The sequence below is a fragment of the Podarcis raffonei genome, chromosome 8 (genome assembly GCF_027172205.1).
Source record: "Podarcis raffonei isolate rPodRaf1 chromosome 8, rPodRaf1.pri, whole genome shotgun sequence".
Lineage (NCBI taxonomy): Eukaryota > Metazoa > Chordata > Lepidosauria > Squamata > Lacertidae > Podarcis > Podarcis raffonei.
The window spans coordinates 2,276,396-2,303,074 of record NC_070609.1 but is presented as its reverse complement, the minus strand read 5'-3'; the positions used below and the strand labels follow the sequence as shown (position 1 = coordinate 2,303,074).

General features: G+C 49.9%; 1 protein-coding gene across 2 annotated transcripts; it reads right to left on the bottom strand.

Annotated features, from left to right (window-relative positions):
- Positions 1 to 3,922: 3,922 nt before the first annotated feature.
- On the bottom strand, positions 3,923 to 26,445 carry LOC128418197 (transmembrane protein 229B-like). Of its 2 annotated transcripts, XM_053397639.1 has the most exons (3): positions 26,360 to 26,445; positions 7,992 to 8,132; positions 3,923 to 5,708 (listed from the first exon to the last, which is right to left on the bottom strand). In XM_053397639.1, exon 3 carries the CDS (start codon positions 5,696 to 5,698, stop codon positions 5,204 to 5,206), a length of 495 nt encoding a protein of 164 aa, XP_053253614.1. In that variant the 5' UTR covers positions 5,699 to 5,708; positions 7,992 to 8,132; positions 26,360 to 26,445; the 3' UTR covers positions 3,923 to 5,203. The 2 variants fall into 2 exon arrangements, with proteins under 2 accessions (XP_053253614.1, XP_053253615.1); XM_053397640.1 differs by lacking the exon at positions 26,360 to 26,445 and having other exon boundaries at positions 7,992 to 8,501.
- Positions 26,446 to 26,679: the final 234 nt, after the last annotated feature.

Sequence of the window (26,679 nt, the reverse complement as noted above, 5' to 3'; positions counted from 1 at the left end):
CCTAATGGTCAGGTGTCCCTTTACCTCTATATAATGATAATAATAATAATAATAATAATAATAATAATAATAATAATAATACCTCACCCATCTGACTGGTTTGCCCCAGCCACTCTCCCAACATATATAAACACAAAATCAAACATTTAAAAACTTCCCTATACAGGGCTGCCTTCAGATGACTTCTAAAGGTTGCTGGTCCGTATTTTCTGCTCTATAAGACTCACTTTTTCCCTCCTAAAAAGTAAGGGGAAATGTGTGTGTGTCTTACGGAGTGAATGCAGGCTGTGCAGCTACCCCAGAAGCCAGAACAGCAAGAGGGGTTGCTGCTTTCACTGCGCAGTGATCCCTCTTTTTGTTCTGGCTTCTGAGATTCAGAATATTTTTTTTCTTGTTTTCCTACTCCAAAAACTAGGTGCGTCTTGTGGTCTGCTGCCTCTTATAGAGCGAAAAATGCGGCATCTCATTGGCTCGGGAGGTCGCATAACTCCATACCCTCCAACATTTATTTGATGAAAATAGGGAGGTCCTAAGGAAAAGTGGGGCATTCCAGGATCAAATCAGAAACCGGGACAGCCTCGGGTTAAGAACTTCAGGATGAGAACAGAAATCTCACTCCGGCGGCGCAGCAGCAGCAGGAGGCCCCATTAGCTAAAGTGGTGCTTCAGGTTAAGAACAGTTTCAGGTTAAGAATGAACCTCTAGAACGAATTAAGTTCTTAACCCAAGGTACCACTGTATTCTAATTGAGTGCAGTCTCTCCTGTTGCAGTGCTGCATCTAGCGGCATGCTGGCACTCCGGATTCCTGAAATGTGTGTTTGCCAGCTTCAGGGTCACAAAGCTATTCTTTGCCTTCTGCTCCGAAAATGCAGATTTGATACGCAAAAATCTTGGCTACCCGCAGGGTTAAAAGGTGAGGGGGTGGTGGAACGTGTGTGTTTTCCTGGCCTGTGTGCACAAGTTGCCTGTCGAAGCTGCAAGCCAAGAGAGTGTGACGCTGCAGATGAAATAACCCAACTTTTTTGCAGCGCTTGCAAAACTTCCCGGTCCTGCAAAATGCATCATCGCTGGACCACCTTACCTGCTCTCAAAAGTGCTGCAACAGCTCCCTCTGCTGGATGGCTGATGAAGCACTGGCAGCCTGTTTATTGAATGCTCATCCTCAATCCCTTTAGGCTTTCTGATTTTATTTTTAAATGTAGGCTGGGGTTGAGGGAGGACACTTCCAGATGACCTGCTCATTGAGCACTTGCACTGATTTGTTTGTGGGGATATGTTAGATGACGTTGCATCAAAGCAGGCGTTATTTCACGCTTCCCCCGTCACTTTCCTTACTGCAAACAGTCCAGATTTTCAGTCAGGTGTGTTTTATTTGGGTGTTTTCATTGCCACCTTTACCCCTTACCCCAGGTATCCCCAAACTCGACCCTCCAGATGTTTTGGGACTACAATTCCCATCATCTCTGACCACTGGTCCTGTTAGCTAGGGATCATGGGAGTTGTAGTCCCAAAACAGCTGGAGGGCCGAGTCTGCCTATGCCTGCCTTACCCCTTCGAGCAATTGCAGCCGGCATCCATGGGACATTTCTCTCCCCTTTTCTGGGTAATACCGTAAGGTTTCCCTGTGTATCTTCTCAGCTGGTGTGAATCAGAAAGGCCCAAACACTCATCCCTGCGCCTGGTTGTGCAGTGACACTGTTGACCGGAGAGGATGGAGGGCTGGACCGACCAAGGGCCCAGGCAGGCTGGGGGGTCCTGAGCCACTCCAACCCGTCCCTCCTCCAACATGGCTTCAAGAGCTCCTTTGAGAAGGAACTGGAGGCTGCCCATGGCGGAAGTGCAAATTATTATTATTATTATTATTATTATTATTATTATTATTTATACCCAGCACCGAGGGCTTTCTGGAGGTTCCCTCATTGTGAGAAGTGAGGTTACAGGGAACCAGGCAGAGGGCCTTCTTGGTAGTGGCGCCCGCCCTGTGGAACGCCCTCCTGTCAGAAATAAGCAGCTATACTATCTTTAAAAGACATCTGAAGGCACCCCTATTTTGGGAAGTTTTTAATATTTAATGCTGTATTGTTTATAACACTCGATTGGGAGCTGCCCAGAGTGACTGGGGAAACTCAGCCAGATGGTCAGGGTATAAATAATAAATTATTATTATTATTATTATTATTATTATTATTATTATTATTATTACCCCACCCACCTGGCTGGGTTTCCCCAGCCACTCTAGGCGGCTTCCAACAAAGCTTAAAAACACATTAAAATGTCACACATTAAAAACTTCCCTGAACAGGGCTGCCTTCAGATGTCTTCTGAATGTCAGGTAGTTGTTTATCTCTTTGACATCTGATGGGAGGGTGTTCCACAAGAGAGTGCCACCACCGAGAAGGCCCTCTGCCTGGTTCCCTGTAACTTGGCTTCTCTCACTGAGGGAACCGCCAGAAGGACCTCGGCGCTGGACCTCAGTGTCCGGGCAGAACAATGGGGGTGGAGACGCTCCTTCAGGTCTACTGGGCCTTTGAGGCTGTTTAGGGCTTTCAAGGTCAGCACCAACACTTTGAATTGTGCTCGGAAACGTACTGGGAGCCAATGTAGGTCTTTCAAGACCGGTGTTATGTGGTCTCGGCAGCCGCTCCCAGTCCCCAGTCTAGCTGCCGCATTCTGGATTAGTTGGAGTTTCCGGGTCACCTTCAAAGGTAGCCCCACGTAGAGCGCATTGCAGTAGTCCAAGTGGGAGATAACTAGAGCATGCACCACTCTGGCGAGACAGTCTGTAGGCAGGGAGGGTCTCATCCTGCATACCAGATGGAGCTGATAAACAGCTGCCCTGGACACAGAATGGACCTGTGCCTCCATGGACAGCTGTGAGTCCAGAATGACTCCCAGGCTGCGCACCTGGTCCTTCAGGGACACAGTTGCCCCATTCAGGACCAGGGAGTCCCCCACACCTGCCCGCCTCCTGTCCCCCAAAAAGAGTCCTTCTGTCTTGTCAGGATTCAACCTCAATTCATTAGCTGCCATCCATCCTCCAACCGCCTCCAGGCACTCACACAGGACCTTCACCGCCTTTATTGGTTCCGATTTGAAATAAGCCACAGGAGTCAATTGTGCAGTCCAGATTTCCCCAAACTTGGTTCTCCAGCTGTTTCTGGACTACAACTCCCATCATCCCTTGCTGGCAGGACCAGTGCCCGGGAATGAATGGGAAGTGTAGTCCAAAAAGAGTGAGCCAGGTTGGGAAACCCTGGCGTAGGCACTTTGGGCAAAAGTCGTGGCTTAGTGTTAGAACATCTGCTTTGCATGGAAACCAGGGGAGCTGCTGCCAGTCCATAGCTGTCAACTTATAGATTTGAAAATAAGGGATCAGCAGCCAAAATAAGGGATTTTCCAAGGGGCACAGCTATGTTCGACTTCTGAGCCCCTCCGAGCCAAAGGCAGAAAGCCCAGCCAGCAGCCAAACGAAGCCTCAAGCGGTGGTTCCCACAGCGCAGCAACCCGGCAAAGGGGATGCAGCAAGGAAAACCACCGTCACCTCTCCGCTGGGAAGCGCTAAGCAAAGGCGAGTCCCCAGGCAACGCGGCCGATTTGATGGGCACAAGGCATGCAAGCTCCACCCCCCTGTCGTTCTTAGACTCCTTATTGGGTGAGCAACGCAGCCAAGCAACACAGTTGGAGCCTCCCTCCTCCCTGGCCGGCAGGGAGGGAGGGAGAGGAGCTGCTTCCTTTGAAACCCGGGAAATTTAAGGGACATCCTCAATAAGGGACAGCAGCGGGACACGGCGCTGGGATAAGGGAGTTTCCCGCCGAATAAGGGACGGTTGACAGCTATGTGCCAGTCAGAGTAGACAGTACTGAGGTATGTGGACCAATGGACTGGTTTGCTCTAAGGCTGCTTCCTGTGTGTCTATTAAACCATCCCTTTTTCAGAATCTGGCATCTTGGTATATTTTTAGGGGGCGAGCCGCGAATCAGGGCTGTTGCGACTGCTGCGCATACAGGAACAGGACCCAAATTCATTCCACAGCAGCATATTTAATAAATAAATAGAAATAATAAGAAATCCCCAGGCAGGGCTGGAAAAGTCTCCCGCTGAACTCCTGCAGATCCGATGCTGCCCAGTGTTGACAATATGAGCTAAACGGACCCAGCTCCCAGTGTTGCTCTCCGCTGAGAGATTAGCTCATTGTATGAGGGGGTTGAAACGCTTGCAAGTCTATGATCCCAGGGGGACAGCTGTGGCTCAGTGGTTAGAGCATTTGCCTGGCCTGCGGAAGTCCTGGGTTCGATCCTTCCGATCCCACGAGACCCCTTTCCGCCACGGCTCCAGGATCGCGGTGTTTACTGCCTTCTTCTCACGGCAAGCCTGTGAGGTAGGTGAAAGCGGGAGACCGTCACCAGAGTCCAGGGTCACCCAGTGGCTGGTGGGGGAGGATTCGAATCCATGGCTCAAACTCAAAGTCGGAAGGGTTCAGGCACTCTTTGCCCCTCGCCTTGCAAGGAGGGAAAGCAAGGCTTGGGGTATATTGCAAAGAAGAAGAAAAAGTCTGCTGGATCGGGGCTGTTATGCACTGAGTTGAATAGGATCCAAAATGCAGCAGTCTGATTGGTCCTAGAACAATAGGATTCAGAGCGCAGCAGTCTGATTGGTCCTAGAACAATAGGATCCAGAATGCAGCAGTCTGATTGGTCCTAGAACAATAGGACCCAGAATGCAGCAGTCTGATTGGTCTGCAGGAGCCACCCAATCCAACTCCGGGTGGAAGTGAATCCGCAACTTGATTGGCCTACAGGAGAATCCCGGAATTAGCCAATCACGTGGGGCCCATTGTGTAAATTATGTATATAAAGCAGACATTTCGGGGGAACTTCCATTCCTCCTCACCACTATGAGCTGAATAAAGAGCATGAAATCCACTCTCGACTCCGAGTATATTTCAGGGGCCCAGCCAGCCCAACACCCTGTGGCCAAGCTGCCGGAAACCCGGAAGTGGGACCTGAGTGCAAGAACAACTCTCCCCGCCTGCGGCTTCCAGCAACGGGCCTTCAGGAGCATCGCTTGACCGCGGAGGAAGAGTGTGGCCATTGTGATAGCCGCCTCCTCCGCCGATTAGTCCAAAGGAAGAAAAAGATGGAGTATGACTGTCCGGGATCTTAAATCTCCCTGGTTTTCTCTCCATCCAGAGCTACCCCGAACTCAGTCATCTTTCAGTTCGAACCTGGGGAAGGGGCGCCCTTGGGTGCTACCGGCCGGATCCAGCCTGAGCCGCAGGGCGTTGCGGATGACGATTTTCTCCAGCAGGAGGGCGCCGACGAACCAGAAGAGACAATACTCCAGGGTGACGAGGCCCATGAAGTTGTACCGGTAGTGGCTGTAGTCCCAGGGGCAGGCGTTGAAGCATTGCAGCGCATAACCGGTGGAGAACTCCCAGAGGTAGATGCACAGGGTGTAGATGGCGCAGCGGGTCACCAGGAAGCTGCGGCCCTTGAGCAGGACGTAGAGGCGCTCGAGGGCCAGGCCGCAGGTCCCGTAGATGAAGAGGGCCCACACGCTGGTCACCCCCTGGAACTTCCAGTCCCGGTCCACCACAAAGGACCAGGCGGCCGTGAACATCACTTCCGAGAAGTAGCCGTGGATGGCATAGATGTACCAGCGCCAGAAGCGGCTCAGAGGCTCCCCGGGGCTCCCCATGGCTGGCGACCTGCGTGGGACAGATGGGGGACAGGGGGGCATTTGTCTATTATTATTATTATTATTATTATTATTATTATTATTATTATTATTTATACTCCACCCATCTGGCTGGGTTTCCCCAGCCACTCTGGCTGGCTTAAAGGTAAAGGGACCCCTGAAGATTAGGTCCAGTCGTGGCCGACTCTGGGGTTGCGGCGCTCATCTCGCTTTATTGGCTGAGGGAGCCGGCGTACAGCTTCCGGGTCATGTGGCCAGCAGGACTAAGCTGCTTCTGGCGAACCAGAGCAGCGCACGGAAACGCCGTTTACCTTCCCGCCGGAGCGATACCTATTTATCTACTTCCACTTTGACATGCTTTCAAACTGCTAGGTTGGCAGGAGCAGGGACCGAGCAACAGGAACTCACTCCGTCACGGGGATTCGAACTGCCAACCTTCTGATCGGCAAGTCCTGGGCTCTGTGGTTTAACCCACAGCGCCACCCATGTCCCTCTGGGCAGCTTACAGCACAAAAAAATTGCAAAACATTAGGCGTTAAAAATTTCCCGATACATTCAAGCTGAAATTCCCAGGTGTCAGAAAAGGTTGTTTATGTGTGCTGCTACTGCGGCCCGTGTTTTGTTAGCCCAAAAAAGGGAAAACGAGCGACCAAAGAAGAATGGCATCTTAAGATGACCAAATAGGCGCAACTCGCAGACTTAACATACAGAATAAGAGAAGAAGAAGAACGTACGTTTAGAGAAGATTGGAAAACCATTGATTGAATATATGGGAAATAATTTTGCACAGCGGAAAATGCTGGCAGCATTAAGATAAATTCAACAGTGTAAACAAGTTTTGATGGATGCAGTAATGGAATACTGAATGGTATAGTTTTTGTAAAATATGCAGGGATTTATGATATGTAAACAGTGATGTATGGAAGTGATGTATGGAAGTGAGAGCTGGACCATAAAGAAGGCTGATCGCTGAAGAATGGATGCTTTTGAATTCTGGTGCTGGAGGAGACTCTTGAGAGTCCCATGGACTGCAAGAAGATCCAACCTCTCCATTCTGAAGGAAATCAGCCCTGAGTGCTCACTGGAAGGACAGATCCTGAAGCTGAGACTCCAAGACTTTGGCCCCCTAAGGGGAAGAGAAGACTCCCTGGAAAAGACCCTGATGTTGGGAAAGATGGAGGGCACAAGGAGAAGGGGACGACGGAGGACGAGATGGTGGGACAGTGTTCTCCAAGCTGCCAGCATGAGTTTGACCAAACTGCGGGAGGCAGAGGAAGACAGGAGTGCCTGGCGTGCTCTGGTCCAGGGGGTCACAAAGAGGCGGACACGACTAAACGACTCAACAAGAACAACATGATATGTAAAATGAACCATGGAAAGAGAAGAAGGGAAGTCATTTATATCTTAAGGATGTAAAAATGAGTACAGTGGGACCTTGACTGTGAACGTAATCCGTTCCAGGGAGTTCGAAAATCAAGGCGCAGCTTCCGATTGGCTGCAAGAGCTTCCTGCACTCAATCGGAAGCTGCGTCGGACGTTCAGCTTCCAAAAAAATGTTCACAAACTGGAACACTCACTTCAGGGTTTGTGGCGTTTGGGAACCGATTTGTTCGGGAGCCAAGCAATTTGACAATCAAGGTACCAGTGTACACAGTTCCAACCTTTTTTCAGATTATCGTGATATATCTGTATATTGCGACGTTTAAAGGTACCCCTGCCCGTACGGGCCAGTCGTGACTGACTCTAGGGTTGTGCGCCCATCTCGCTCAAGAGGCCGGGAGCCGGCGCTGTCCGGAGACACTTCCGGGTCACGTGCCCAGCGTGACGAAGCTGCTCTGGCCAACCAGCACCAGCGCAGCACACGGAAACGCCGTTTACCTTCCCGCTATAAAGCGGTACCTATTTATCTACTTGCACTTGGACATGCTTTCGAACTGCTAGGTTGGCAGGAGCTGGGACTGAAAGACAGGAGCTCACCCCGCCACGGGGATTCGAACCGCCAACCATGCAATCGGCAAGCCCTAGGCACTGCAGTTTTACCCACAGCGCCACCCGCGTCCCATATATTGCAACGTTTAGTGGGTGATATATCACAAATAAAAAAACCAGATATCGCCCAGCCCTGCTGTTTGCCTCTACGTAGTTCCATCCTTTTTTCAGATATCGTGATATATTTGTATATTGCGACGTTTAGCTGGTGATCTGTTTGAAAACCAAATATCTCCCAGCCCTAGTTAGAATCCTGTCCTTTAGTCTGCTTCCCATCCAAACATGAGCAAAAGGAGTTCCTTACCACTGATTTGCTGCGGCAGATTTCTGCTTTGCTCAAGTAGATGGCCGGATGGAGGCAAACTCCCTGGACCTCTTCTCAGCTCTGGAAGAGGCAGTGTCGTCCAGTGGTTGGAGCAGAGTGGAATAAATCCTGTTTCTAGCTCTGGGGAGAGAGGAGTCTTTATTAGGCTGGTGTCGTGTGCCAGAGAACAAGTCCGACTCGCTCTTTTTCTTGTTGACTCACTTCCTCTTGCCAAAGCCCAATCAAGTCCTCTGATTCTACCTTTTCAGGCTGGTGTAATTAAAAGAATCACAGGAAGAGCCGTTGCCTTGCAGCCTTTTAATCACTTGACGAACTACCACCCCAATAAAGAAGAAATCCAGGTCAAAGGATGTGACTTCTTCTAAGCCAGGGATGCGTCAACCTTTTGAACCCTGAAGGACAGCCTTTCAGGCAGGGCAGAACAAAGGATGGGAGACTGAGTTATGTCCTATAAGCTGCATTTCTGACACGCAAAAATCAGATCCGTGGTTTCCACGCAGGTTTGGGCTGGGTGTTCATCAGTATGCGGATGATACCCAGCTCTACCTCTCTTTTAAATCAGAACCAGTGAAGGTGGTGAAGGTCCTGTGTGAGTGTCTGGAGGCGGTTGGAGGATGGATGGGGGCTAACAGATTGAGGTTGAATCCTGACAAGACAGAAGTACTGTTTTTGGGGGACAGGAGGCAGGCAGGTGTGGAGGATTCCCTGGTCCTGAATGGGGTAACTGTGCCCCTGAAGGACCAGGTGCGCAGCCTGGGAGTCATTTTGGACTCACAGCTGTCCATGGAGGCACAGGTCAAATCTGTATCCAGGGCAGCTGTTTACCAGCTCCATCTGGTACGCAGGCTGGGACCCTATCTGCCTGCAGACTGTCTCGCCAGAGTGGTGCATGCTCTAGTTATCTCCCGCTTGGACTACTGCAATGCGCTCTACGTGGGGCTCCCTTTGAAGGTGACCCGGAAACTACAACTAATCCAGAATGCGGCAGCTAGACAGGTGACTGGGAGCGGCCGCCGAGACCATATAACACCGGTCTTGAAAGACCTACATTGGCTCCCAGGACGTTTCCGAGCACAATTCAAAGTGTTGGTGCTGACCTTGAAAGCCCTAAATGGCCTCGGTCCAGTATATCTGAAGGAGCGTCTCCACCCCCATCGTCCATCCCGGACACTGAGGTCCAGCTCCGAGGGCCTTCTGGCGGTTCCCTCGCTGCGAGAGGCCAAGTTACAGGGAACCAGGCAGAGGGCCTTTTCGGTGGTGGTGCCCGCCCTGTGGAACGCCCTCCCGTCAGATGTCAAAGCGATAAACAACTACCTGACATTCAGAAGGCATCTGAAGGCAGCCCTGTTTGGGGAAGTTTTTAATATGTGACATTTTTTAGTGTATTTTTCATCTTTGTTGGAAGCCGCCCAGAGTGGCTGGGGAGACCCAGCCAGATGGGCGGGGTACAAATAATAAATTATTATTATTATTATTATTATTATTCCAAACGCTTCCCCCTCCATAGACCACTTTTGAAAGCTCCCAAGGGTCTTGGCAGACCGCTTAATCCTAGAACCATGGAATTGTAGAGTTAAAAGGGTCCCTGAGGGTCATCTAGTCCAACCCGCTTCAATGCAGGAATCTCAACTGAAACATCCATGACAGATGGCCCCCCAACCTCTGCTTAAACCCCCCCCCCCAAGAAGGAGAGCCCACCACCTTCCGCCCCACAGCCAAACAGCCCTTCCTATCAGAAAGTCATTCCTGATGTTCAGCTGGAATCTCCTTTCTCGTAACTTGAAGCCACCGGTTCGAGTCCTGCCCTCCAGAGCAGGAGAAAACAAGCTTGCTCCCTCTCCCATGCGGCAACCCCATCACATATCAGAAGAAGACTCCTCGTTCAGATATGAATCTTCTCCCGGTCTCCTCTTTTCCAGGCGAAACCTACCCAGCTCCTTCAACCGTTCCTCATCAGGCTTGATTTCACCACTGCCCGTTGCAGCCACCGCAAGGCGGGTTGGGCTGGATGACCCTGGGAACCCCTTCCAACTCTTGTGCTCGGATCCTGCTTGTGAGAACAGGGTGCTGGACTAGATGGGCCATTGGCCTGATCCAGCACCCTCTTCCGGTCTCATGAGAGGCCTTGGGGTCCACATTTCGCCAAGATCCGCCCCCTCTTCTCTCTCCTCCCTGGGTGCTTCCAACGTAGGTGTGAAGTCACCCTGCCTTCCTCAATCGCAATTCACTGCCTGGCATTTTATTTCTGCTCTGTAGGTTTTTCCAGCAGCCGTTGAAGGTTCCCTGGGGCTCTCAGGTTGGCACCTAGCTCTGCTTTCGGGTCTCTCCGATGCCAGGCTTGGTAAACAAACTGCAGCATCTCTGCCAGCGGGGAAGATTTCCTAGAGAACATCTCATTCTCCCCTGCTAATTAGACTCCGGCGGGTCTCGGAGGATTATGATTTCAGCTCTTGGAGCCACAAAAGGTGGGGTCTCCAGTTCAAGGCTGTGGTTTGCGAGCCGTCTCAGCAGGAGAGATGAAATTCAGGGGAAAATAATTATACAGTGGCACCTTGGTTCTCAAACGCCTTGGTGCTCGGACATTGCAAACCTGGAAGTACGTGTTCCAGTTTGCAAACTTTTTTCGGAAGCCGAGCATGCTCTGTTTTGAGTGTCACGCTTCCAATTTGAGTGTTAAACTTAGGTCTGTCTGTTTTTGCTATTTATTTTGCGTTTTTGTGGCTCTTTTTGTTTTGTTTTTGTGACTGTGCATAGCTGTCAACGTTTCCCTTTTCTTGAGAGGAACCCTATTCGGAATAAGGGGATTTCCCTTAAAAAAAGAGAAACATTGACAGCTATGTGACTGTGTGGAACCCAGTTCAGCTAATGATTGATTGATTGTGTGACCGCAATACATTATTGCTTTCATTTTATGGATCGATGGTCTCGTTAGATAGCAAAATCCATGTTCAATTGCTCTTTAAGGGGTTGTTTTTAAAAGCCGGGAACAGATCCATTTTGCATTGCTTTCTATAGAAAAGCAGCGCACCTTGGTTTTGGAACGCTTTGGTTTTGGAATGGACTTCCAGAACAGATTAAGTTTGAGAACCAAGGTACTACTGTATAGATACAGTGGTACCTCTGGCTGCGAACGGGATCCGTTCCGGAGGCCCGTTCCCAACCTGAAAGGAATGCAACCCATGTCTGCAAGTGCACGGGTCGCGATTCGCCGCTTCTGCGCATGACATCATTTTGCGCGTCTGTGCATGCGCGAGAGGCAAAACCCAGAAGTAACCCTTTCCGGTACTTCCCAGTTAGCGCGGGATGCAACCTGAAAACGCTCAACTTGAAGCAAACATAACATGAGGTATGATTGTATTGCTACACAGCACTCCAGTTTCAGGGCAGGAAGAGGTTCCACGGGTCCCAAGCAGAAGGGAATTAAGGTGGCGTATTTAAGGATATATGGCATGAAGAACAGCAATGGCTATACCCTCAGACCCCTCCAAGTGTCCCTGTTTTCCAGGGACAGTCCCAGATTTAAAGAAGCCATCCCAGTTTCTGATTTGATCCCAGAATGTCCTGCTTTTCCTTAGGACGTCCCTATTTTCATCAAATACATGTTGGAGGGTATGTTCTCTACCTCCACAAAGTTGCTGGAAACCGTGGGCTGATGCCAAAGTCTCTTCTGATGCTCTGATGTTAACTTATGGAACTCCCTTCCACAGGAGGCTATGATGGCTAGATGGCTTTTTGTTTTATGGTAAGTTTAATTGTGATTTCTTAAAAAAGAAAGACCAATAAACTAAAACCATTCACGACAGCTGGTACAGCATTAGACTCTTAATTTCATGGCCGTGGGTTCGAGTCCTGCGTTGCGCAAACGTTCCCTGCACTTCAGGGAGTTGGGCTGGATGAGTCTCCTGCTCCCATCCAACTCTGCGATTCTACAATGAACTTCATGGATTTGGCTCAGGGGTCGGCAACGTGCAGCCCATGGGCCAAAAGCGACCCACAGAGGCCATTTAACTGGCCCACAAGCCGCTCCGTAACCGAGCCGCCCGCTCGGCGAATCCTGGTGCGCTGTGCTAAACTGGTGCAGTACGGCGCAGGGACTCTCTTCCACGGCTCTGGAAATCGCTTCTGCGCATGCTCAGACGTCGGAAATCATGTCTGCGCATGTCCGCAGTGCGGAAATCACTTCTACACATGCCCAGATGCCGGAAATTGCTTCTACACAGGTGTGACACCTATGAGTATCCACAAATTACCGTATAGCATATATTCAACACAAAAAACAGCGACAATTTGTTGTGGACAAAGGACAGCTGGACATATAAGGGGCCCCATGGCCTTCGGGAGCTGAGGGCCGCATCAAACCTCAATCCGGCCCTGATCGCGCTTTAAATGTATGGTGTGAAGATGGCTAGAATTTAACCCACTATACAGAAGAGTGGAAGAAGTATATGAATTATTTGTAGAGCAACTGTAATCAACAATTTACGCTAGTACAAAAAGTTTTGTAAGGAGAAATATACGAAGTGTTACGAAGTAGAAAAAGACAGAGATATTGGTTATGAGTTTGAAATGTGATAGGGAAGATAAGAAATGCATACTAGGAGATTAGATTGGGAAATTTTCAGACAGGACTGATGGAAGTAAAAAAAACTGAATAAGATGTAAAAGTATGTTTAATTACCGTTGAAAATGATATGTTAAAAAACTAATAAAAATGTGTGTATATATATATATATGTGTGTGTGTGTCTGTGTCTGTGTGTGTGTGTGTGTGTATATATATATATATGTATAAAGGTCTGTATAGTTCAAGCTCTGGTTTTCCCAGTAGTGATGTATGGAAGTGAGAGCTGGACCACAAAGAAGGCTGATCGCCAAAGAATGGATGCTTTTGAATTCTGGTGCTGGAGGAGACTCTTGAGAGTCCCATGGACTGCAAGAAGATCAAACCTCTCCATTCTGAAGGAAACCAGCCCTGAGTGCTCACTGGAAGGACAGATCCTGAAGCTGAGGCTCTAATACTCTGGCCACCTCATGAGAAGAGAAGACTCCCTGGAAAAGACCCTGATGTTGGGAAAGATGGAGGGCACAAGGAGAAGGGGACGACGGAGGACAAGATGGTGGGACAGTGTTCTCCAAGCTGCCAGCATGAGTTTGACCAAACTGTGGGAGGCAGTGGAAGACAGGAGTGCCTGGCGTGCTCTGGTCCAGGGAGTCACGAAGAGGCAGACACGACTAAACGACTAAACAAAAACAACACACATATATAAATTAACCCTCTGGTCCTGGCACCTGTTCCTAATTCCGCAGGTATCATCCTAAGTCCTCTCTCAGCCCCTTCGGAAAATCAGTAGGGGGCAAAGAGAGACAGGGAAGGAGCGGAGGGAGTGGGAACTGCTGTCAGGTGCAACCCAAATATCGTGTGACTCTTTACCCAAGCTGCCAGTCAAGGGTGTCTCGCACGTGCTGCCCAGCCCTCCCCCAGGAAATGTTGCCACCTGCAATTCAGCAAACAAAGCTCATTTTCCTTCCGTGTTTTGACATAGCCATACCGATGTGGCAATTCTTGTTGCGTTTGCGCAGGCAGCCCAAGATGCTGACTCACTGCATCCCAGGGTTGGGTGTGTGGGGTGTGACCAGGGTCGACTGGCGCACCTTGCCATACTGGACTACCCTACAGGGCTGTTGTACTGGTCAGCTTTCTCCCGATTGAAGTGCAGAGTGTTTGAGGACCAGGACATTTGCAGGGAAACCAAAATGCTTGTTTACAAAGCTACTGCACTACCAACCTTACTGTATGCCTGTGAAACATGGACCACTTATAAATGCCATCTCCAACTTCTCGAAAGATTCCATCAATGGTGTCTCCAAAATATTTTACACATCACTTGGGAAGACAGGCAAACTAATACCAGTGTACTGGAAGAAGCAAAGATCACCTGTGTTGAAGCAATGATTCTTCAACATCAACTTCGTTGGACCGGTCATGTTGTGTGGATGCCTGATGATTGTCTTCCAAAGCAACAATTCTATTCCAAAATTAAAAATGGAAAGCGTAATGCTGGTGGTCAACAAAAGAGGTTCAAAGACTCTCTCAAGGCAAATCTAAAAAAATGTAGTATAAACACTGAAAACTGGGAAACACTGGCCTGTGAATGCGCCAATTGGAGAACAGCCTTTTCCAAAGGTATCATTGGGCTTTGAAGATACTCGAACTCAGGACGCAAGGGAGAAACGTGCTGCTGCTTCTTTGGCGATCCCTCGTAGCCGAGTAAGATTGTCTTCCATTAACATGGTTTGGACAGTAAGTCCGTAAGTGACTGTGGAGGCCAATTCTGGATCCACACGTCCTTCCACAGTGGGGACATTGGTTTCCGGGTGGGAGTTGATCACAGTGTGGATTTGTCAAGCGTGCCTTCCTCTTATAATAATAACAATGACAACAATAATATTATTTTATTATTTGTACTCCGCCCATCTGGCTGGGTTTCCCCAGCCACTCTGGGCGGCTTCCAACAAAGATTAAAAACGCATTAAAATGTCACACATTAAAAACTTCCCTGAACAGGGCTGCCTTCAGATGTCTTCTAAAAGTCATGTAGTTGTTTTATCTCTTTGACATCTGATGGGAGGGTGTTCCACAGGGCAGGTGCCACTACCGTTTCTCCCTTGCGTCCTGAGTTCGAGTGTCTTCAAAGCCCATGACACCTTTGGGAAAGGCTGTTCTCCAACTGGAGCGCTTGCAGGCCAGTGTTTCCCAGTTGTCGGTGTTTATACTACTTTTTTTTTTAGATTTGCCTTGAGAGAGTCTTTAAACCTCTTTTGTTGACCACCAGCATTACGCTTTCCATTTTTAAAGAAACGTGCTAAGAGGAAGGCACACTTGGCAAACCCACACCGGGATCAACTCCCACCCGGAAACCAATGTCCCCACTGTGGAAGGACGTGTGGATCCAGAATTGGCCTCCGCAGTCACTTACGGACTCACTGTTCAAACCGTGTTCATGGAAGACAATCTTACTTGGCTACGAGGGATCGCCAAAGGAAAGAAGAAGAAGAAGAAGAAGAAGAAGAAGAAGAAGAAGAAGAAGAAGAAGAAGAAGAAGAAAGCTTAGTGAAAAGAGTCATACCTCGGGCTGAATGTGCTTTGGGTTGAGCGCATTCGAGTTGCGGTCCGTGGCAACCCGGAAGTAACGGACCGCGTAACTTCCAGGTTTTGCCGCTCATGCATGCGCAGACGCTCAAAATGACATTACACGCATGCGTGGAAGTGGTAAAATGCGAACCACACACGTGCAGACACGCCGTCGCTTGTTACGTTTGCTTCAGGATGCGAACGGGGCTCCAGAACAGATCCACTGTATTTCTTTCTCAAGGATGCATGTGAACCTTCAGGGCTGGCTTCACCTGACCTAGCAGCTGCCCTCAGGAGTTGGAATTCAGAATCCCAGAACTGGAAGGCACCCCAAGGTCATCTATCCCAACCCCCTTTTGCCCAACCTGGGGCTTGAACCCACAGCCCTGAGTTTAAGAGTCTCATGCTCTGCCGACTGAGCTATCCCTGTTTTAGTGGGGGCTGTTGTGCCATCATGAGCATTTAGGTCAGATTTAGCTGCCCGTCTGATCATCCGGGATAAAGGTAAAGGGACCCCTGACCTGACCATTAGGTCCAGTCGTGACCAACTCTGGGGCTGCAGCGCTCATCTCGCTTTACTGGCCGAGGGAGCCGGCGTACAGCTTCCAGGTCGTGTGGCCAGCATGACTAAGCCGCTTCTGGCGAACCAGAGCAGTGCATGGAAATGCCGTTTACCTTCCCGCTGGAGTGGTTCCTATTTATCTACTTGCACTTTGACGTGCTTTCGAACTGCTAGGTTGGCAGGAGCAGGGACCGAGCAATGAGAGCTCACCCCGTCGTGGGGATTCGAACCGCCGACCTTCCGATCGGCAAGCCCAAGAGGCTCAGTGGTTTAGACCACAGGGCCACCTGCGTCCCTGATCCAGAACAGGGATGGGCAGATCACTTTGGGGGTATTGTTCTTAATTAATAATAATAATAATAATAATAATAATAATAATAAATTTATCAGTTGCTTTATTCATGAAAATAACTCGGGGGTAAAAGGAACGCAGCCTGTTTTCTCCTTCGTTTTCTCCCTGGCAAACAGGCAGGTGGTAGCGAATGATAAGGAACCGAAGTCGCAGAAGCCATTGGCGATAAGGGCAGGTTCGGAGACCTAGCAAAGCCCACAGTGGATTCTGTAACAAGCAGCCCACGTGATCAATATACAAATCAACAACTATCTGACTTTTAGAAGACATCTGAAGGCAGCCCTGTTTAGGGAAGTTGTTAATGTTTGATGTTTTCTTGTGTTTTTAATACAATGTTGGGAGCCGCCCAGAGTGGCTGGGGAAACCTAGCCAGATGGGCAGGGTAGAAATAATAAAATTGTCATTGTCATTGTTATTCTTAGGATGGAGTGACTCCCATATGAGGAAGTACAGTCATACCTCACGTTAAGTCCGCTTCATGTTACGTTCTTTCAGGTTACGTCCCACGGCGACTCGGAAGTACCGGAAAGGGTTACTTCCAGGTTTCGCTGCTCGCGCATGCACAGAAGCGCAAGACGTCACGCGCATGCGCGGAAGCAGCAAATCGCAACCCGCATGTGCGCAGATGCGCTGCTGCAGGTTGCATTCTTTTCATGTTGCGAACGGGCCTCCGGAACAGATCCAGAGGTACCACTGTAGTTTGCAGAGTTTGGGACTTTATAAATTCATAGTGAGAAAGCGGTGGGCATTCAACGATGCTGAGTGTTGGAAGTTTCATAGACTTTGTAGCGTCGGAAAGGGACCCATGGGCATCATCTAGTCCAACCCCGCTGCGATTCAGCTGTCCCATATGGGGATCAAACCTGCAACCTTGGCGTTCTCAGCACCGTGCTCTAACCAACTGGACTACCCACTGCCCTATCAGGACAGATAAAAGGAAGCCTTTTTTCACGCAGCACAGGGTTAGACTATGGAACTCCCTCCCACAAGAGACATGGATGGCCGCCTACTTGGACGGTTTTAAAACAGGATTGGAGAAATTTGTGGGGGAGGAGAGGGCTGCCGGCCAGGACTTCTCTGTTCTGCCTCCACAGTCAGAGGCAGCAGTGCTTCTGAATCCCAGCTGCTGGAAAACATGGGAGCGGAGAGTTGGTCTTGTGTTCGAATCCTGCGTGTCGGTTTCCCGTTGAAGCATCTAGGTGGCCACTGTGAGAACAGGAGGCTGGACTAGATGGGCCCCCTCTGGCCAGATCTTTACCTTCTCAAGGAAACAGTGTGGTGCAGTGGTTAGAGCCCTAGACTAGGCCCTTGGAGACCAGGGTTCAAATAATAATAAGAATATAATAAATTTTATTTATACCCCACACTCCCCAGCCAAGACCGGGCTCAGGGCAGCTAACACCAGGTATAAAAACAATTGATTAAAGTACAGTGGTACCTCGGGATGTGAACGGGATACGTTCCAGAGCCCCGTTCGCATCCTGAATACAACATAAGATACGTCTGCGCGTGCGCGGGTCATGTTTCGCCGCTTCTGCGCATGCACGCAACACCATTTTGACCATCTGTGCATGCGTGAGTGGCGAAACTCAGAAGTAACGTGCTCCGTTACTTCCGGATTGCCGCGGAGCGCAACCCGAAAATACTTATCCTGAAGCCTGTTTATCCTGAGGTATGACTGTACAACTTAAAAACAAGATTAAAATACAACATTAAAATGCAGCCTCATTTCAGTAGGAACTCCAATCAAAAACTTTTTGGGGATGAAAACGTCAAATCTTCACCAAGGCCAACTATCCAGACTGGTCCTATGTGGGCCAGAAAAAAGCCAGGGAAGTCCCCATGTAGGAGTTCCATCACAGAAGGAGAAAGGAAAAAGGATAGAGGGGAAGGGGATCAAGTTGATTCCAAGCCAAAGGCCAAGTGGAACAATTCTGTCTTACAGGCCCTGCAGAAAGAAATCAGATCCCGCAGGGCCCTGGTCTCATGAGACAGAGCGTTCCACCAGCCGGAGCCATCACTGAGAAGGCCCTGCCTCTGCTTGAGGCTAATCTGACTTCCTTAGGGCCCGGGACCTCTAGGGAGTTGCTAAATGACCACAAAACTCCCTGGGGTGACCTTGAGGGCCAGAAACCACTGCCTCTCAGCCTAACCTACCTTGCAGGACTGTTAAATAAGGAGCGGAAGAAGAACCATTTACACCAGCTTGAGCTCCTTGGAGATAAAGGATCGATATAAATTCAGCGAGTCGGTCAAGGTGTCTTGCCCGCAGGCTCATCAAAACCGGGAGCCAGCATCACAAAAATGTGTGTGTCAGGGCGGTGAGAGAAATAAAGTGTGTATGTTATTTTTAGTGGGGGGGAACCCGTTCCGAAAGATCTTAAGCGCCTCCTCCGCCCCTCTGGATTCTCTGCCTAAGGCCGCTTTGCATTTTTCTTTTAAAAAGAAAACAAAGTAAATTTGTCATGTGCTTTTGTGCAAAGTTTAGTTTGACAGCTCTCTTAACTTTGCAAGGAGGTTGCTTCACCCCTTGGGCCCTGGCTCAGTGCTGCAAACCGGCTGGGTCTGTTCCAACAGGCAGGAGGAAAACTATTTAGTTCGGCGGTTGCTATCCTTTCCTTGAACCTTTTTGCGCAGGAGAGATTGTAGCCTTCGGAAACGGAATCTGGAAATATTCTATCCATTTGGTGCTTTTGAAGCATTCCTCTTTTTTAAAAATCATTGTGGGTTTGGGGAGGGTCAGGCTGGAAGATTCCCACAGCACCATCCAAATCTTGAGGTCCTCTTCCCTGGAAAGGGCTAGAGTCTAAGAGACGGAGTTGTCTAACTGGCCAGACAAGTTTCTTTGCAAGACACTGACCTAAGTTGGCCACTTCAATGTCTTCATCAGCATCCCGTTCTTGCAAAAGCTTCAAGAATGATGCGTGGGCCTTCCTTCCACCCCCTCGCCTATCTGCTAGGCAGGAGAACAACAGCCAGAGTGTTGTCTGTGTGCTGAGCTGGAATCACGCTGGAAGTTGGAGACACAAAGACCTGGTTGCTCTGTGCTGGATCTGAATGGAGAAGAAGGATCTTCTGGGATCTGACATCGTGAGCCTCTCCATACTATGTGCAGTGGATGCTCAGGTTGCGAACGTGATCTATGTGGAATGTGTGTTTGCAACCTGGAGCGTTCGCAATCCGCAGCGGCGCATTTGCGCATGCGCAGGTTGCGATTCGGTGCTTCTGCGCATGTGCAAAGCGCGATTTAGCACTTCTGTGCATGCGCGACCGCCGAAACCCGGAAGTAACCCATTCCGGTACATCCGGGTTTCGGCGGGTCCGTAACCCAAAAAAAACGCAACCTGAAGCATTTGTACCCCGAGGTATGACTGTACAGTGGTCCCTTGGTTCTCAAAAGCCTTGGGACTCAAACAACTTGGAACCCAAACACTGCAAACCTGGAAGTAAGTGTTCCGGTTTGCAAACTTTTTTTGGAAGCCGAACGTGCTCCGTTTTGAGTGTTACGCTTCCGATTTGAGTGTTACACTGTTTTTGCTACTTATTTTACATTTTTGTTTATGCGGCTCTTTTTTGTTTTGTTTTTGTGACTGTGTGGAACCCGGTTCAGCTACCAATTGATTGATTGTGTGACTGCAGTTCATCGTTTATTGCTTTCATTTTGTGTTTCAGTGGTCTCGTTAGATAGCAAAATTCATGTTAAATTGCTGCTTTAGGGGTTGTTTTTAAAAGTCTGGAACGGATTGATCCGTTTTGCATTGCTTTCTAGGGGAAAGCGCGCCTTGGTTTTGGAACGGACTTCCGGAACACATTAAGTTTGAGAACCAAGGTACCACTGTACAGTGGATGCTCAGTTTGCGAACGTGATCCATGCGGGAAGCACATTCACAACCCGCAGAGGTGCATCTGTGCATGCGCGAGTTGCAATTCAGTGCTTCTGTGCATGCGCAAAGTGCGATTTAGCGCTTCTGCACATGCACGACCCCTGAAACCTGGAAGTAACCCGTTCTGGTACTTCTGGGTTTCGGCGGGTGTGTAACCCCAAAAAACACAACCTGAAGCGTCTGTAACCCGAGGTATGACTGTATGTGCAAATGAAATCATACATCGCAAAGACAACACAGTCTCTGTTGACCTTCATTCCATGGATAAATGCCCGGAAACCGTGGAGTTAGAAAAGTGATGGTTTAATTGCCCAAGAAAGTACAGGGCAACAGCCATTTCTGTGTGTGAATACACAGCCCACCTGAAACCTACCTTAGAAGCCAGGGAGAGGGGGACTGGTAGGATGAAAGGCAGGGAGGCTAACAGTAGATGGCGCTAGAAGCAATGGCAATAATAGACACTCCACTACTGGTTGTAAGTAAGCAGGTAGAGACTGGCGGAGGGCTGCGGCTGCCCATTCGTCCTCACAGATAGGACTCCACTGCTTAGAAGTCAGACAGCTGAGCGGATTGACTGCCTCTGTCTCTGCTCCCCCCCCCCAAAAAAACCCCATTCCTCAGGCCAAATCCTAGACAGACCCTCTCACAATGGGAGGCCAGATGACTGGAGGAAGCACTCTGCCCACAGGTGATTCCCAGGCACTGGGATTCAGAGGCACATTCACACAAGCATCTGCACCCTCCTTCCAGACCAGTGCAGGATTTATGTTTAAGCTAAACAAGCTATAGCTTAGGGCCCCACTCTCTTGGGGGCCCCAAAAAATGTAAAGGGAAAAAACTGGATGTACATTTCCAAAATATAAGATAAAAAACAAAATAGAACCAGCAACCGTGTTTGGTGTTGTGTCGGCTCCTATGATGTAAGCCATGGGCCCCGGCTGCTAGCCTGCTCCCTAAAATATCACGGCTTTCCTCCTTTCTATATATAGGGTACCTGCATTCTGCATGGACTGGTTGCACGGCAAATGGTTTTAGATACCTGTTAAGGTAAAGGGACCCCTGACCATTAGGTCCAGTTGTGGCTGACTCTGGGGTTGCGGCGCTCATCTCGCTTTATTGGCCGAGGGAGCCGGCGTACAGCTTCCGGGTCATGTGGCCAGCATGACTAGGCCGCTTCTGGCGAACCAGAGCAGCGCACGGAAACGCCGTTTACCTTCCCGCCGGAGCGGTCCCTATTTATCTACTTGCACTTTGACGTGCTTTCAAACTGCTAGGTTGGCAGGAGCAGGGACCGAGCAACAGGAGCTCACCCCATAGCGGGGATTCGAACCACCAACCTTCTGATTGGCAAGTCCTAGGCTCTGTGGTTTAACCCACAGTGCCACCCGTGTCAGATACCTATTAGGTCCATCAATTACCATATAGCATCTATTCAACACAAAAAAAAAACAGCGACAATTTGTTGTTGACGAAGGACAGCTGGACATATAAAGGGCCCCATTACCTTCAGTAGCTTAAACCTAAATCCAGCAAGAGGCATTATTAGAGGTCAAGGGTGCCCTGTCCAGCCAGGCAAAATTCCAGGGCTTGGTCTGAAGAGCGTTTTCGGGTGCTGATCATGTGGCCGTAGATCCACATGGCTAATTGATCGGCAGAGGCTTATCTCTGACAGTGAATCATAGAATCGCAGAATTCTAGAGAGGGAAGGGACCCCAAGGGTCATCTAGTCCAACCCCCTGAAATGCGAAAATCTCAACTAAAGCATCCATGGCAGATGGCCACCCAGCCTCTGCTCAGAAACCCCCAAGGAAGGAGAGTCCACCATCTCCTGAGGGAGACTCTGCGGAACAGCTCTTGCTGTCCGAAAGTTCTTCCTGATGTTGAGTCGGAAACTCCTTCCTTGTAACTTGAAACCACAGGTTCGAGTCCTACACTCCGGAGCAGGAGAAAACAAGCTTTGCTCCGTCTTCCCTGTGACGGCCCTTAAAGTATTTGAAGATGGCTATCCTCTCCCCTCTCTGTTTCTCCAGGATAAACATATCCAGCTCCCTCAACTGTTCCTTATAAGGCTTGGTTTCCAGACCCATGATCAGGATGCGGCCCAATCACCTTCTCAATCCGGCCCACGGATTCTACTCATTTACATGAGTAGAATGTGTCCTTTTATCTAAAATGCATCTCTGGGTTATTTGTGGGGCATAGGAATTCGTTCATTTTTTTCTTCAAAATATAGTCTGGCCCCCCACAAGGTCTGAGGGACGGTGGACCGGCCCCCTGCTGAAAAAGTTTGCTGACCCCTGTCCTTGATCATCTTGGTTGCCTTCCCCCCCACATGTTCCAATTCGTCAATTTCCTTTTTAAACTGGGGAGCCCAGAACCGGACACAGGACTCCCAAGTGTGGACTGACCAAGGCAGAAGAGAGTAGGACTGTGACTTCCTTATACTTCTTATCCTGTGAACCGCCCAGAGATATCCGGGTATAGGGCAGTACAGTGGTACCTCGGGTTACAGACGCTTCAGGTTACAGACTCTGCTAACCCAGAAATAGTACCTCGGGTTAAGAACTTTGCTTCAGGATGAGAACAGAAATCGCGCGGCAGCAGGAGGCCCCATTAGCTAAAGTGGTGCTTCAGGTTAAGAACAGTTTCAGGTTAAGAACGGACCTCCAGAACGAATTAAGTTCTTAACCCGAGGTACCACTGTATATAAATCCAATTAATAATAATAATAATACTTCTGAAGCAGCCTAGAATAAAAAGGTAAAGGTAAAGGGACCCCTGACCATTAGGTCCAGTCGTGACCGACTCTGGGGTTGCGGTGCTCATCTCGCTTTATCGGCCAAGGGAGCCGGCACACAGCTTCCGGGTCATGTGGCCAGCATGACTAAGCCGCTTCTGGCGAACCAGAGCAACACACGGAAACACCGTTTACCTTCCCGCCGGAGTGGTACCTATTTATCTACTTGCACTTTGACGTGCTTTCGAACTGCTAGGTGGGCAGGAGCAGGGACCAAACAACGAGAGCTCACCCCGTTGCGGGGATTCGAACCACCGACCTTCCGATCAGCAAGTCCTAGGCTCTGTGGTTTAACCCACAGTGTTCCCCGCGTCCCCCCAGCCTAGAATAGCATTGGCCTTTTTTGCTGCTGCATCACACTGTTGACTCCTGTTCAACTTGTGGTCCACAAAGACCCCCAGATCCTTTTCGCATCCGCTGCTGGCAAGCCAGTTGTCCCCCATCTCATATTTGTGCACCTGGTTCTTCCTGCCTAAGTGCAGAAACCTGAAATTCAAGGCGCTTCTCACAGGTAAAGACAAATCGACCGACGGCTGCCATTCCAGCTGTTTCCACTCACCTGTCCTGGGATAGTCCTACCCCAAAACACAGACAGCTTCCCAGCTCACCCAAGCAAAGCTGTGCTGGCATTCACTGTGGGGTCAGTGTGTGTGTATGTGCAGGAACTCTGCCAGGAAGTGTCCGGCCCAGGAGACACAACGACGAGATCTGGGAGGCTTGCCTGTGAGTAGTGCTCCTTTTCCTGCTTGGACGCAAGACTTGATTGTCAAGTGTGTGGGCCGATCCACTCGTCCAGGAGAAAGGAGATGTTTGTCAACTTTGTTCAGGTGAAGAGAGAGCAGTTTTGGGCTTGCAACAGAGGAGGAGCCTGCAAGGAGACGTCACAGCTCCTTGCTCAACAGGACCATGGGGCGGCCGAGGACATTTGCCAAGGAGGGTGGAGCAGCGACTGACAAGGACCGAGGACAGCACAGGTCTCGGATCTGCACCTTTCAACCTGGGATTCCCAGGTGGGAAAGGCTAGCTTACCTTTCTCGCTCTGACCTAGCCACAGTGATCCATGCGATGGTCACCTCCAGACATGATTACTGTAACTCACTCTACGTGGGGCCTAGGACTTGCCGATCGGAAGGTCGGCGGTTCGAATCCCCGTGACGGGGTGAGCTCCCGTTGCTCGGTCCCAGCTCCTGCCAACCGAGCAGCTCAAAAGCACGTCCAAGTGCAAGTAGATAAATAGGTACCTCTCCGGTGGGAAGGTAAACGGCGTTTCCATGCGCTGCTCTGGCTCACCAGAAGCGGCTTAGTCATGCTGGCCACATGACCCGGAAGCTGTACGCCAGCTCCCTCGGCCAGTAAAGCGAGATGAGCACCGCAACCCCAGAGTCGGCCATGACTGGACCTAATGGTCAGGGGTCCCTTTACCTTTTACTAGCTTCCGGGTCATGTGGCCAGCATGACCAAGCCGTTTCTGGCGAACCAGAGCAGCGCATGGAAACGCCGTTTACCTTCCCGCTGGAGCGGTACCTATTGATCTACTTGCACTTTGATGTGCTTTCAAACTGCTAGGTTGGCAGGAGCAGGGACCTAGCAATGGGAGCTCACCCCGTCATGGGGATTCGAACCGCCGACCTTCTGATCCGCAAGTTCTAGGCTCTGTGGTTTAACCCACAGCGGCACCCGCGTCCCACGACCCGGAAGCCATCTGCGGACAAATGCCAGCTCCCTCGGCCAGTAAAGCGAGATGAGCACCGCAACCCCAGAGTCGGTCACGACTGGACCTAATGGTCAGGGGTCCCTTTACCTTTACCTTTAATGAAAGAAGGCAAGCAAGACCACTTCAGTGGCTCAGTGCTTGAGAGACCAGCTCCATTCAAAGCATCCTCTCTCTGAACTGTTTCCATTCCTGCTGGTTGCTACTTTGTAAGTTTGCAAATAGATACCCAGGATTCCTGGTTTTCCTCTTCCCTCCCCATCCCAGTTTCCTTTCGGACTGCATTTTTCAGAATGTGAGCCTGTGTTCTTTTGATTGCCTGCAGGAAAGTCACGTTGCAAACCTTTTTGGCTGAAGAGCACGGAAGAAACGCCTTGAATCAGCCTTCGTCAAACTGTTGCCCTCCAGATGTTCGGAGCTGGGCTGATGGGAGTCTTAATCGAAAACATCTGGAGAGCACCAGGTTAGCAAAAGCTGCCTTAACTAGACAAATAAGGTAATAACCAAATAATAAATGGAAATAAATTATTGGGAGATGAGTTATTGGATTTGTTTTGCTTTTGCTTTACTATGCATTTTGTGTTTCCATTTTGTATTTTTACGCCGTGAACTGATCCTCCGATGAAGGGCGGAATATAAATCTAATAAATCAATAAATAATAATCATTTCTCATTCAGAAATGTGCTCCAAAGCTCGCATCCCACCACTAAGAAATGTTTGCTCTTTCGCTCCTGCTCCAAATAAAGTTTTCGGCTCAAGGCTCCAGTTCAATTAAATGAACACGCAATATGTTATTTAAGCATCAAAGCTAGAACAGCGGTCTGCCCTGGCATTTATCCACCCACACGGCTCCAGAAAACAGACCAGAACTTTTGCCCCCATTTTACAGAGGAGGAAAACCGAGGCAGGCAGCAAATAATCAGTTTGCTCCAGCTGTAGCCCAAAATATCTGGAGGGCAGAAGATTAGCAAAGAGGGCGGATTCAGAATTAAATTTGTTCTTATAAAACATGCAAGATGCTGTTTTAATCAACTGGGATCACAGAGATCTTATGTTGAGGAATTGTTTGTGAATGTGCAAGCGCACACACGCGCTTCACCTCAAAAAGGAGATTGCAGAGTTGGAAAGGGGTCAGAAAAGGGCGACTAAAATGATCGAGGGGTGGAGCGAAACCCTTATGAAGAAAGAGCGCAGCGTTTGGGACTTAAGCAAGAGGCGACAGGTTAGGAATTTTAAAAATTATGCACGGCATTGAGAAAGCGGGTAGGGAAAAGTTCTTCTCCCTCTCTCAAAGAAAAATTGTAGGGTGAGAAGGGGTTCCAAGGGTCATCTAGCCCAACCCCGGGTTGAGAGGAGATTCCTGGTGGGATTTGAACCCTGCTCTCTCCCAGGTCTCGGTCTAATCGCTACACCACACTGTCTCCATTGATTCCTATGGGTCTACTCTGAGTAAGATGAGCTCGGCCGCCCCCGCGTTAAGCCTCCCAGGTCCTACGCCAGCTCTCTAACCGCTACACCACACTGCCTTCCCTTTGCACGCTCAAGAGGTGCCTTCTTGCTCCTTGCTTCCTACAGAAAACACACCCTTGCCCCTCGCTTTCGGAGGGAGCCGCTGCTGCCGTCTGTGCCCGGCGTGCAAAGAGGACGGATTTGCATTAAATTTCTTCTTTTTCTTCTTTGCACGCTCGCTCTGTTATCCTGTCCTGCTTCCCTGCCTTGCACGCTTCCCGTGAGAAAAAAACAACACAACTTCCTTCCTGCGGGAAATACCCTTTCTCCCCATCTCTTGCCCGCTACACGCAACTTCGCATTCACACGAGCGCAGGCATACACGTGTCTGCCGCCCATTTGCCTCCCCCCCGCGCGCACACACACACGTCCCGCAGATGCTGCTTCTGCTGCTGCTCACCTAAGCCCAGGTGTGTCAGGCGGCGCTCCGGGGATCCCGCTCCGCAACCCCTCCGTCTCCCAGCTGTTCGCGAAGCTCCTCTCACCTGCCGCGCTGCGGGCCCTTTAAGGGGAGGTCCGCGCCCCTCCAGTGACGTCATGGCGCGCGTGCGTCGCCGTACCTGGCCCGGCGCCACCTTTGGAGTGGCAGGTGAGGGCGCTGGAGGGTGTGGCGGCTCCGCGCCAATGGGGAGCTTTCGCCCAAAGGGACCCCTAAGGGTCATCCAGCCTGACCCCATGCAATGCAGGCATCTCCTTTATTATTATTATTATTATTATTAT